At 35.1% G+C, this 13287-nt stretch overlaps 2 protein-coding genes across 3 annotated transcripts; both read left to right on the plus strand.

Annotated features, from left to right (window-relative positions):
* Positions 1 to 884: 884 nt before the first annotated feature.
* Positions 885 to 5047, plus strand: LOC149493485 (TRAF-type zinc finger-like protein). 2 transcript variants are annotated; one of them, XM_089726471.1, is made up of 6 exons: positions 885 to 1042; positions 1176 to 1270; positions 1803 to 1938; positions 3195 to 3332; positions 3440 to 3561; positions 3798 to 4134. In XM_089726471.1, the coding sequence occupies exons 2-6, from the start codon at positions 1227 to 1229 to the stop codon at positions 3844 to 3846; spliced, it is 489 nt and encodes a 162-aa protein (XP_089582597.1). In that variant the 5' UTR covers positions 885 to 1042; positions 1176 to 1226; the 3' UTR covers positions 3847 to 4134. The 2 variants fall into 2 exon arrangements, with proteins under 2 accessions (XP_089582597.1, XP_089582596.1); XM_089726470.1 differs by lacking the exon at positions 3798 to 4134 and adding an exon at positions 4617 to 5047 and having other exon boundaries at positions 886 to 1042.
* Positions 5048 to 5313: 266 nt separating this feature from the next.
* Positions 5314 to 13106, plus strand: LOC149493486 (uncharacterized). Its single transcript, XM_089726032.1, has 16 exons — positions 5314 to 5696; positions 6175 to 6284; positions 6520 to 6641; positions 7076 to 7126; positions 7716 to 7835; positions 7935 to 8054; positions 9055 to 9196; positions 9427 to 9597; positions 9733 to 9888; positions 9990 to 10096; positions 10478 to 10568; positions 11188 to 11329; positions 11418 to 11574; positions 11978 to 12094; positions 12461 to 12587; positions 12703 to 13106. The coding sequence occupies exons 1-16, from the start codon at positions 5606 to 5608 to the stop codon at positions 12937 to 12939; spliced, it is 2061 nt and encodes a 686-aa protein (XP_089582158.1). The 5' UTR covers positions 5314 to 5605; the 3' UTR covers positions 12940 to 13106.
* Positions 13107 to 13287: the final 181 nt, after the last annotated feature.

Consider the following 13287-nt stretch of genomic DNA (forward strand, 5'->3'; position numbering starts at 1 on the left):
CCATAGAGACATGATTGTTTTTTCTATGGAAAAATTCCAATCTGGCATCCTTTTGAAATGGTGGCTTTTCTGGTAACATATTATTTTTTATTTTTAGATTATTAAATTAAAATCTTGATGTAGAAGTCTTTGCTTGCTGCCCCCACATTCCCAGCAGTATCCTAGGCCTCATTGGTTCCTTTCTTCTCAAGCCAACATTACCAACAGCAACATTTCTTCTCCACAAAAAATATCATTCCTAGGTTGAGATTTTGAATTTTACTTATTTCTTTTTTTTTAGAAAGTCCTTTCAACTTAAATTTTGATAACAAGTAAAGTTGGCTCGGAAATTCAATCCACTCCCATGAATACTCAAAACTAAAAAAAGAATTTTTAGAAGTACAGTTGATTTTCTCACAATTGAACCACCGTTAATGATTTTTTTCCTTTTTTGATTGAAGCGAATGTAAGCAAATTGATTTATCTAGATCGAATATATGGCTCACCTATAGGCCAAATTAATGAAAATAAAATTTTTTATTGAAACGAGAATATTTCTGAATATTCATTGAAAAAAATAAAATATATAAATAATTTTTAAAAAATCTTATTTAAGTAGAATTATGGACCCGTCTAAAAGTTTTTTTTTTTTTTTTTTGTAAGTTTTGGTTCTAAGAGGGGGAGCTCCATCCACATGTCCGATTAACAGAAAACACAGAGGTTGATGTCCTGGCAAAAATAGGCCCGAAGTCCCAAACATTTCTTCTTTCCTTGGCCCAACATATTACCGATTGGGATCGGTATAGCCCAAAGCTTCAATTAACAAAGCCCAAGAGAAGATAAGAGAACGTGGAACCACGCGCTGCGAAGTCATCGAGAACTCGATATGGACCTAGGTCCGAAAAGTCTCTCCATCAAAAGTTGGTTCAACCAAAGTAATCAAATTGCTCGCTCTTCATCGAGTGTCCAAAATCCCCAAAAAAACATACGAAGAAGAAAAAAAAAAAAAAACGTAAGAATCACACATCTGGAAATCTCCGACACTGAAACGATTCGGTTTTAGGTAATAAAATTGCGAATTACTTGTCTAATAATGCATGTATGCCTGTCGCCATTGTGTTATAATCTGGTTTGTATTTTTTTCCCCTAATTCTTCATTTCTTTCTCTCATTTTTTTTTTTTTTTTAATTTTCAAGGTTTGCTGGAAGATTTTCGGTCGAAGAGGTACGACTCCGTTTTATCGCGATATGGCTGTTGTGTCGGAGGAAACCACAAGCATATGCAGTCACTGGTAAATAATTATAATTTTGTGCTCGTTATCGTGGTTGTCCGAATTTATTTATTGGTTTTCCCCTTTAAATATGTGCTTAGGCGTTAATAATATACTCTTGTTTTTCTTGATCTTGTTTATTTACATGAAGTTCAGACCAAAACCGAAATTTCCTATCACTTTTTAATTGAATTAATTCATTATAATACTTGTTTGATCTTTCTTGTTGTCTTAAATTCTTAAGTGTTATTTCCTGTGCCTGTAGTCAACGTAGCTTATTAATTATAGATAACAGTTAGATTTTAGTGAGACTTTAATGTATCGAATCCATAGAACTGGGTTCAATCTTGTCCTGATTGTTAAATTTTGGGATTGTCTGGATTGTTTATGATCTGCTTGTTTTAATTTGTTTCTCTTTTTTAGTGATAGTAATTTTCCTTCTCTTGGTTAATTCTGATGATAGTCTCACCGTTGATTGAATTATCTGCTGCTCCTTATATGTGGAGCGAACATAACTAATCAGCTGATCGATAATTTGCTTTTGTTTTTCCAGCCACAGAGCTATCCCTTCTTCGAATATTGATTTGCATTTTGCACACTGCTCTCGGAATCTTGAAAAATGTAAAATTTGTGGTGATATGGTCCCAAAAAAGTATGCTGAGGAACACTACTTAAACACTCATGCTCCGGTATGTTGGTTTATTTGAAGCTCTTGACTATTATTTTGTACATATATCGCAGTAATTCTGGCCTCTTGGGAGAACCAATGAATTTACCTTTGATGCACTTGCTAGTACTAGTACATCCAAAAAGAAACTTTACACATCTATGTAATGTATTTTTTTATAACTTCCTTGCTTATTTCAGACTAAATGGTTCTCATAATTTTCCTTCTGCTATGAACCTTCTCGCATTAATTGGGTGCTGTATTGCACATGGGGGAGAGGATCTGAGGTGAGAGGAGGGGAGGGGAGGAGTTATTGAACTCGTTCTATGTGACTATTTATGAGAATTATTAATAATATTCAGTCAGTAGTCAAGTGATAAAAAGGTGGAGCAGGATAGAGGTATTTAAGTTTGATGATGCAAGCCTTTTGGCGTCTGATGGGGCTGGGCTTTGTATCCTTAACCAAACCCAAAGTGTTGTTTTTAAGAATTTTACAGTTAGATCTTTCCTTCTGGTGTGGAAGAGTATGATATTTCTACTGGCAAACTTTGAATCACATTGATGCCTGCTGTATCAGGTTAAGAATGTAAAGGGATGGTGGTATGTGGCTCTTGTTTTTTCACCAAGACTAACGTGTAAGTACATGTAGTTGTTGGCAAACTAGGAACAAACTAAAGAAAGGTAGAACTGCTATATTCAGTTTGTGTGCATGTACGATTTGATTGTGGGCGTAGGTGGGCAGCAGAAAAGAGCTAGTAAGAACTAGGTCTTGATGAGGTGAGTTGGATTACACAATAATGCGGTAATAAGGCAGAAAGCCAAGCAACAGGTAGTTTAAGGTGCAAAGTTTACTATATCATGGTTGACTGCCAGTTATCAGAATTGCTATATGCTTTATAATGAAATGCACAGTAGATTGTTAGAAAGTTTTTGTGATATAAAATTTTCATTGTTCAGGTAACAGACGGTTTTGCTGCTTTAAGTTTCCTTTTATTTAAAAATAGAGTTGGTAATTGATGGATGACTTAGTGTGCTTTTTTATTATTTTAAATTTGTTCTGTTCCTAAAGCTGTATTCTTCTGCACAAATTAGCTATAAATTTTCCTCAACTGTGGGCAGAAGTTAAAAATCTTCAAGTTTATTGTGAGCAGTTTGAGTTTGTGTATCCAGAAGATAAAATAGATTATACTATTAATTCTTGTGATAAAAGCAGTTGTCGTGTTTTAAATTTTATTTTGGGTTTTGTTGTACTATGTTGACCTTATTGTAGTTGAGCAGGTGGCCTGTTCACTCTGCAGTGAGACGATGGAGCGTGAAGTTCTAGCTATCCATAAAGGTGAAAATTGCCCTCAAAGGATTGTCACATGTGAATTCTGTGAGTTTCCATTGCCTGCAATTGATCTAGCTGAGCATCAGGTAGGGCTGCCAATAATTTAAATTGTACAGGACAGTGTTCAGGTGCATATTTCTCTTCTGATTGATATCTGCATCTTTCTTTTCCCTTTTTAATTATGGAATTTCAGGAGGTATGTGGGAATCGGACAGAACTTTGTCATCTGTGTACTAGATATATTAGACTGCGAGAAAGATACAACCATGAGAGTAGATGCACTGGTGTTCCAAATAGTGTTGTGGGATCTTCCAGGTAGATGTGCTATTCTTCTTAACAGTCACAGTTAATACATTGTGGTTACTTTCATAATCTTTTTTGTGCATAGAAGTGTGAAACTATTACTAAATGGCTTTCCACTGCTTTAGCTGCCTTTTGATTTATAGGCTGTGTCAGTCATTTTAATCGTGTTTGACATTTTTCAGTTTATGTCAATGTCTTTGTTTAAAAGTGCATCTTGGGTGAATGCCATTGTGCTTTTCATGTGGCAGTTGCTTGTGGAAAAGCAGTCAATGGATGCGTAGTGCAGATATAGTTTAAACCTTCTAAGTGGGTATTACATGTCACATTGAAGTCCAACACAAGTATCTATGAGCGCATGGTGAATCTTGGTTAATCTGTGGCAGTTGTTTTATCTGCATTTGCACGTGTATATGAAAGCACATGCTGGAAAATAAGGTCTTTTCATCTGCAAAGCATGGGATTCTGCAATTAAGATAAAGCATGGGATTCTGCAATTAAGATAAAGCATGGGAATAGAACTATATTTTAAACATGTCTTTGTGCCTCCAGAAAGTTTCATTAATGTCCAATTTAAAATTTTCTGCTTGGATGATTTTAAATAAAGTTATGGTAGGATCATTTAAATTTAATGAAATTTAAAGCTGGTGTCTTCATTTTAAAACATAACTTATGAACTCTTTAGGGCATTCGATGAGTCCTAGACACAGTTATGATATCATCTTTGTGGTCTAAATGATTCTTGCTTTACATCCTTATATTAAGTAGATGTTGATGGCTAGAAATATTCTGATATGTTGGCAAAAGCAGCTAAAGGTATATGCAGGTTCTAATTTTAGTTGGCTCTTAGAATTTTTCCTGAGAAACTAATTGCATAAGAAGGATGTTTGTCAACTTATTTTAAGTAAAACTGTATGAAAGGAGGCACGAGGCACTCCTGGATATGTACTGTCGGATCGAAGTATTGTTTATCATTTAAGATTATGCTTTTAATTCAGCAGCATCATCTCACATTCACCAGATATGATTTTGTGATTTGGGCTAATTTAATTTATTTGGAATGCCTGAAGTGATGCAAGGGCAGCAGAAAGACCACAGGGTGCACCGAGAAGGCAGCCACATGATAATTACTCGCGGAAACGACTTCTGTTCACTATTGCAATAACCGGCATTGCTGTTATACTAGGATCGCTTATTTTCCAGAGGAAAACAGATAATAATCAAGGGCATTAGCAGCAGCGGAGAAGCTACGCATTAGGGCTTATGTACATCATGTCTCTCAGGCTGCGTAGTTCTATTTGTCTGGATCTGTAATTAACTCTGAGCTCACTGTTGTTATTATATTAAATTCATTGGGATTGTGTTAGTGCACTGAGCCGTAAAAATTGGAATCCTCTTTTGGAAACGAGCTTCATTTGTTTCGTAAAAAGATGGGCTTTTGTAAAGTGACATTGACATTCTTGAAGTTGCTGGCAAAACCAATTCTATCAATTTACAGACATTTGTTCTCTCTTTTTTTGTTTTTAACCCAGGAATTGAAATGAATTGTATTAAAAAAATTTATTTGTAAATGAAATTTAATAGGTAGATCAACTGTAAAACATAAATCGTAAAATTAAAATATGAAATTTCAATATTATGGAATTCATTTAAAAAATAAAATTTACTTTTGCTGGATTTTTTATTAAAAAATCTAAAAAAAAAAAAATTGTTTTTTTCTACAAAATCTAATCTGACTCCAACTTTACATTTTTGATTTTGTAATGTAAATTGTTTTCCCTTTTCTTCTTTTCCTTAGAAAAGCAGAGATGACAGTACTGAGGAGATGATTTGAAAAAAATTAAAAATGTGCAATCACTATAAAGACTAACAAAGGGCCGGTTTTTCCGAAACCGCGGCAACCGCAAGCGACTAACCGAGGCTTCTTTAGATATAATTTATATATTTTTTGAACAGTTCAACCTTTGCCGCCACTTAGTCCAAATTAAGCATCACTTCCGCCACGACCGCAGATTTCCGACGTAATAGTTGCCGACAATCACTAATCGCTAATCACTGAATGAGGAGAAAGCTGCAAAATATCTTGGGTTGTCTTAGCGATTGCTGTGGTTGCACGCAACACAACCAATCTCAAAACCCTGTGGCTGGAGGTAGGCTACTTTCTCCGTCTTTTCTTATTATTTTCTTACTAAGATAATCAATTCTATAAACAATCAATTGCAGCACATCGTGCTGTAATATCTTTAAAAGGAATATTTCTCTGGAAATGTCCTCTTAGTAATTTAAGTTTGCTTCTGATTTTTTTTTTTTTTTTTTTTTTTTTTTTTTAAATGGCAAAAGTTATGAATTAATAAACCGAAGTTTGTCTTTTGCTAGAAGGTTCGTGTTAAGTGCTTTCAACAATTGCATAACTTGTCTTTCAGATTATTCTTATTTTTCTTCATTTAATTGTGTGTGTTGATCGTTTGGCTTTTCTCTGTATACTGAGAGAAGTATCAAGGCACAGGGAAAATGGAATTCTTAGCTCTAACTAAAGCAACCTGAGCAAGAAAAGAGATGCTTTTAAGTTGTTTTGGCATTTTATAAATAACTTGAATTTAACTATTTGTCAGTCCATGAACTTTTCAGATATACAAAACCCAGATAGGCATTTTCATATTGGTAAACAAGCTCTGAGAGAGAACAACTACGGCTCCATGCCACGTCACTCAGTCAGATTGCATATTCAAGACCGTCATGTAATTCAATTTTGCATATCCTTTCTTTTGATGCTTTTAATTTTAGGTATTCTATTCTTAAAGAGAGAAAAAAAATGTTATTATTATTGTTGGTCTATAGTGTTGAAATTATGATATGCTAGAGCAGATATATTGACTTGTAGGTCTGAATATAAGTTTAAGGAAGAGTAGCACCTGTTAGTAATTTTAGGTAGTATTTATATTACATCTTTCAGTTGTTATGTGTCTTATGCAGGTGGTGATGGATAATGGCATAGTTCAAATCACATTGTCAAAACCTGAGGGAATTGTTACTGGCATTCGATATAATGGCATTGACAATTTGCTTGAAGTTCTTAATCGTGAAACAAATAGAGGGTACATGATGTTAAAGTCGTTTCAATTTCTCGCTTTTGTCCTTTATTTATTTTTTATTATTTAAATTCTGGCTCAAAAGCTAGTTAGGCTATGCGGAACTTATGCAGCAGTGCTTCCCCCTGCTGAAGGGAGGCCTCAATGGCAGGTCTCCGCTCTGAGCAACCAACACCATCTCTAGCTAGTGTCTTTCAAACATAATATTCATGTGGATGTAAAAAGGAATTATGGATGTTTTTGAGTCAGAAGATGGATTGATGTGTTAAGATGCGCTGCTTACTAAGCAGGTGTTGGATTAAATGATTTAAAATTACAAATTGAACCATAGTTTGATTGCCAGTTGTATTGTTGCTTTTTTTTTTTTAATTAATTCATACATATGATAGAAGGCTGTAGTCAGCTATAATTAGAAAATTGACTCCATTTTTCAATTGTAGGTACTGGGATCTTTTTTGGAATCCACCAGGAGGCAAGGGAATATTTGATGTGTATGCTCTTTCCACTAATTTCTTTCTGACAAGATACTCAAAGTTGAATTCTTAGGCTTAACATTTTTGTTGGTCAAAATTTTTATCAACAATTTTTTTGTTCTTCTTGCCAAATTGTCAATGGAATTTTATTAATTTACTGGCCACAAAAATATACGTTTTCTAAATATTTTTCGTGAAATGCGAAGTAATGGTAGGAACTGCATAGTTCGTAACATCACAACTAAAGAATTTGTCCATCAATACAGCAACTTTATTGACTTTTATATTTTGTTGATGCACAAATTTTAAGAGCAAGTTCAATGTTCAAACTTCAAATTGTATGTCCCCGCTTGAATTTTTTCATAATTTCAATATGGATCTACTTTAAAAGGTATACTTTTATGTATCTCAAGTATCTTTTGAATACACACACACACACACACACACACACACACACACACACACACAGACAACTGCATTTCTCCAAAATTCGGTCTTCTTCAAGCCAATTATAAAAAGTTGTTGAATTCTTAATAAATTTCCTGGATATTGACAGAATAAAAAGCTAAGCTTATGATCCGCAGATGAACAAGCTTTCTCTATGCAGGATTAGCGGAACAAGTTTTAGGGTAATTATTGAAAATGAGGAACAGGTGGAGCTTTCATTTATACGAATGTGGGATCACTCCCTGGAGGGCAAGTACATTCCCCTAAACATAGATAAAAGGTCTTTGCTCAAATTAATTGTGTTTGTATACGAGGTATATGTGTGATTGCGATAATGTATTTTACTACAAAATTGAAGATGATGCATATTATCCTTTAGGTTTATATTGCTCCGTGGTTCGTCAGGCTTCTACTCTTATGCCATCTATGAGCACTTACAAGAGTGGCCAGGTTTTGAGCTTGGTGAAACCAGGATCACTTTCAAACTCAGAAAAGACAAGTAAGCAAATTCTTCGCATCTTATTACGTTATCTGTTGGCATGTCCCGGTAATCTCATGGTTGAATAACAGAATGTTGAGTAACAAAAAGCTGTTTGGAAATTCAGAACATGATCTTGTTACTGTAGTTCATAGAAGAAATGGAGATTTGATTTTTCGAAGTAGGAATTTTGAACTGATGAAAATGCCTAAAAGTAATTTTGGAATTTTGAAAGTATGTCATCTGTGATTTCTGGAAAACGATAAACCACTATCTTGTGAAAACTTATTTTTGTTTTCTTCTCTGTTCGGCATGAAGCAGGCATTATCTCCTCTGCTCTTCATGTATTCCGATGCCAATGCTGAAGAAAAAGTGATCCAAATTGCTGATCCTAAAGCAGAAACAATGGAGGAATTTTTCAATTCTGTCAGAAGGAAAGGTTTCCGCCTGACAGGGAAAATATTCCTCTATCACTTTTTTTTTTTTTTTTAAAATTCACATTTTGTAACCTGCATAACTGCTTCAAATTAAGTGTTTTCTAGTGGGTAAAAGAAGCAATGGTGCATTTTATTCATTGCCTTTGAACACTTAATATATCTGCACAAATCAGCCTATTCCAGTTCTCCAATTTTCTTCAGAAACCCATCCAAAACCCTTATACATGAACAATCTCCAAAATGTCTAAGGGCTTTGGTGGAGTTGGCTTGTCAGATTCTGTAAGTGGCTTATTTGTCCCCCTTTTACTGGAGACTCAGATTACCATAGTGTTCCCACTGTGCTACAGCCTCAAGCCCCCAATCTCCCGTGTTTCTATATCTCGCGCTTGAGGCAACATATTATGAGTCTCAGTTTTCTGTCAACTGCCCAATCTCCTGTGTAACATTTTTCACCAAAATTTGATTGCCAAAGGCTTGGTTAAGGTCCACATCCAATGACCAAAGACCAAAAAAGATAAAAGTATATATCCTTAAAAAAACCAGTTAGTTTCTTATGGTACACCTTTATCATGATACTGTGACAGGTTTCAATACATGGCTGTAGCAGATAATCGGCAAAGACTAATGCCTCTACCTGATGACCGTATGCCAGGACGATGTCAAACCCTGGCATATCCAGAAGCTGTCCAACTCGTTAATCCAAAGCACCCAGGGCTTAAAGGAGAGGTGATTCACTGCTATTATATGCAACTTCTGTTTTTGCTTCTTTTCTATTTGTGTCCCTACAAGGTTTCCTTTGACAGCACTAACATTTTCCAAGCTGATCCAGCGAAGTATGAGTTTTGTGAGTGAAACCTGCTAAAACATTCTGAAGGGAACTTCGAGATGTTTCCTTCTTTAATTCTATTTAATGCAAAATGTAGAATGCTATGAATTTCCATGATAGTTTGATACAGGTGGATGACAAGTACCAATATTCATGTAAAAACGAAGACAATCAGGTTCATGGGTGGATAAGCTTCAACCCACCAGTGGGGTTTTGGCAAATTACACCAAGCAATGAGTTCCGAACTGCTGGGCCCCTCAAACAGAACCTGACCTCACATGTTGGCCCTACCACTCTTGCTGTAAGTGACTGACCTATATAGCCTTTCAAAATATATTTTCATAGCCATATATGTTTAACTCTTAATCACAACTATGGTATTATTAACTTTTAAGCATCTGACTGCGTTAATTTTCAATTCAAATTGCTTCATTAGATGTTTCATAGTTCACATTATGCTGGGAAAGATCTGGTGCCAAGGTTTAATCCTGGTGAGTATTGGAAGAAAGTTTTTGGCCCAGTTTTCATATATGTTAATTCTGCAGCAACTGGACATGACCCCCTTTTCCTTTGGGAAGATGCCAAAATACAGGTTTGACGCATCAATAATTTCTAGTTCATGTTCTTATAAATTAGAGAATAATTTGGCAATTTATTTATGACGAACAAGCACTGAGCTAAGCTGATCTTCAGATGATGGCTGAAGTACAAAGCTGGCCATACAGTTTCCCAGCCTATGAGGATTTCCAAAAGTCAGAACAACGGGGAAATATTGCTGGTAGACTTCTAGTCCATGACAGGTAGGCATTTGCAGATAATTAATTTGCAGTTGTGGCATGTGGTCATAAGATTGGTTTGAATTTACAGTTTGTGGTCATGTAAATTCAAGGAAAGTTCAAATTTACATTAGTTGCATAACTATCTGCCTATGAAAGAAGTAATTTTTTTTTTGTCCTGACTTAGTGAGTTCCCCAAGCCCAATTAAAGGAGAATGGCTACAGTAGCCAACTCCCAATATAAAATTAGGTTAGATCCTCGGTTCATATATGGCCAATTCCTTGAATCTGAATTGATTTTTGTAAGACACTGTAAATTTTAGGTTAAATATATGGACAAGTGATTATTTTTCATCTTTGTTTACTTTGCCATAGATATTGAAATTTTTCTTATTCAATGCTTAGGTATATGAGCAAGGATTATATTGTAGCACGTGGTGCTTATGTCGGGTTGGCCCCACCTGGTGATGTTGGATCATGGCAGAGAGAGTGCAAGGTGTTTTCCTTTATCTTCTGTATTTTCTTAGCAGTACATTGGGAAAACATTTGATGCTTTCTTAGCATCCTAGGAAGAGGAAAAATTTGTGAACTGTTTTTAACTTATTCGTGTGGATGGTAGATTTTTGTTTTAAATTGTCAATCATGGAGTTAATAAAAAATCTGGAAATTGGTATGAACTCGTGATCATTTAGAATACCAGGAAGCAGGAGATGCTAATTCTGCTTTTACTGTTTTCTTCTCTGAACCAAACAGAGTATAATGGGGAAAGCATTGAAGTTGTGTTATACCAATTAAATGTGGAAGTCAATGGAAGGCACTGGAATGTTATATCTTCACCTTTTAACTTTTCTCTCTCATATTAACATAATTGCTTTTGGTATATATATATTGAGATAATAATTGTTTAAATGCATGATACTTAATGAGCTCTAGCCTCTATAGCCAATAGAACAAATGAAAAATCTCTGAGGTTTGAATTTATTCTTTGCAACTTCCTTGGATATTTAAGGGACTGACTAATGTTTGTCTGGGTATACGTATGTATTTTGTTGAAGTCATTTATTGTGGTTGTGTCCAACACTTCTTAACTTTATAATCCTGTTTCTTCTCATTAGGACTACCAATTTTGGACAAGAGCAGATGAAAGTGGCTGTTTCTCCATTAAAAATGTGCGCACTGGGGACTATAATCTTTATGCATGGGTCCCTGGATTTATTGGAGATTACCGATGTGAAGTTGCCATTACTTTAACCTCAGGTTTTGTTCTTCAGATATGACAATATCTTTTAATTCTGTTCTTGTACATGATGAAAGTTTTACAGGGTTGAAATAAAATGCAATGCAGGTTGTAATATTGAAATGGGTGACCTCGTATTTGGTCCTCCAAGAGATGGACCTACTTTGTGGGAAATAGGCATCCCTGATCGTTCCGCTGCAGAATTTTATGTTCCTGATCCAGATCCCATGCATGTAAATAGATTATTTATCAACCATCCTGACAGGTCAGACATTGGAACCCATGTTTATGGACCCCAATCCATTAGTATGGAGAATTTTCTTTTCCAAGTGAAATCCCCTAGTACATGAAAGAGTAAAAAAGTGCTTTTGTTGCTGTCCTTAGATTTTAACATAATTTAAAAGGTTTTCTTCCTTCAAAACAAAATATAGAATAAGGTGGGAAGGTGTTTTATTGGTCTTCGTTTTTGGATTTGATTGAAAAAGAATATTAGGTGATGATAGCAACACAACTTCTATGCATCACCCTGCAGTAACAGGTCTTAGTCCAGTTTTCCATTTGGAACCATGATTGTATATTGGACGTATTTCTGGTGGCTCTTTCAAGTATTTGTAATTTTGAAAATTTTCCTCTAGAGTTGTTTTTTGACTCTTCCGTTCTATTGGCAGGTTTAGACAGTATGGTTTGTGGGCCCGATATGTGGATTTATATCCTGATGCGGACTTGGTTTACACAGTTGGTGTCAGTGACTATAGCAAAGATTGGTTCTTTGCACAGGTTGTAAGGTGAAGTTCTTCCAACGCTAGATTTACTGGATAAAAGCTTAGTCGTATTCTAAAAATTCTTGTAGAATTTTGCATAACAAAAATGCATCAAACACATATTTTCCCTGAACTTGGTTGAGGAAATTTGCTTAATGACTTCAGATGCTATAAACCAAATTATTTAACCATCAGAAAAATCTAAACTGCACTAGTAGGAAAAATCTGAAAAAACTACATCTCCAATCTCGTATTAGCTGACTTTTAAACTGCTATAATATAAAATGCCAGTCATAATGCCTGTGTTGGAATAATATGCTATTAGTATGTTTGCATTGCAAACTTATCATGACAATCACATCTCATCCTAGAAATTTCTCTGTACTGCAGGCAGAAAGATGATGGTACACACGTAGGTACTACTTGGCAAATCAAGTTCAAACTGGCCGAAATTGATCACAAGAGTACATTCAAATTGCGGGTCGCACTGGCATCTGCTACTCTAGCAGAACTGCAGGTTATAGCACTTTAAACTGAATACAAATTACCCGAATGTCCATCACTCAGTATCATTTACCCATTTTGCTTAAAATTCAGTGCTAAATATATATATTTTTTTTCTTTTTCTAAAGGTTCGTGTTAATGACCAAAATGCGCCACGTCCTTTATTCACAACTGGTCTGATAGGAAGGGACAATTCAATTGCAAGGCATGGGATTCATGGGCTCTACTGGCTGTACAATGTAAATATACCAGGCGCAAGGCTAGTTGAAGGGGAAAATACCATATTCTTGACACAACCAAGATGCACCAGCCCTTTCCAGGGTCTCATGTATGACTACCTTCGTCTAGAAGGTCCTGCAACTTAATGATCCTATTTATAGACGAACTTCATGTTCATGTAAATGAAATATTGAATTTGATTTGGGATTGAGTGAATGTATATTACTATATCATAAATTGATAATATCAAGAAATTGTAATGAAAGGATGACCTACACGTGGTATAAGCAATACATGTGCTCAGTTTTTCTTATTTTTTCATGGTTCACAATTTCTTAACGTGCAGGTTAAAGTTTCCTAGGTAAAAAGTTCAGACATTTATAGAGGAAGAAGGAAAAATGCACTCAATCGATTAAAGAGCTAGTTAAAATTGGCAGCTACCAACCAATTCATACCTATTTGAGTATATAATACATGTATATGAGTAGCTAATA

The sequence above is a fragment of the Jatropha curcas genome, chromosome 9 (genome assembly GCF_041381405.1).
Source record: "Jatropha curcas cultivar XTBG-Jc1 chromosome 9, XTBG_Jcur_1.0, whole genome shotgun sequence".
In the NCBI taxonomy this organism is placed as follows: domain Eukaryota; kingdom Viridiplantae; phylum Streptophyta; class Magnoliopsida; order Malpighiales; family Euphorbiaceae; genus Jatropha; species Jatropha curcas.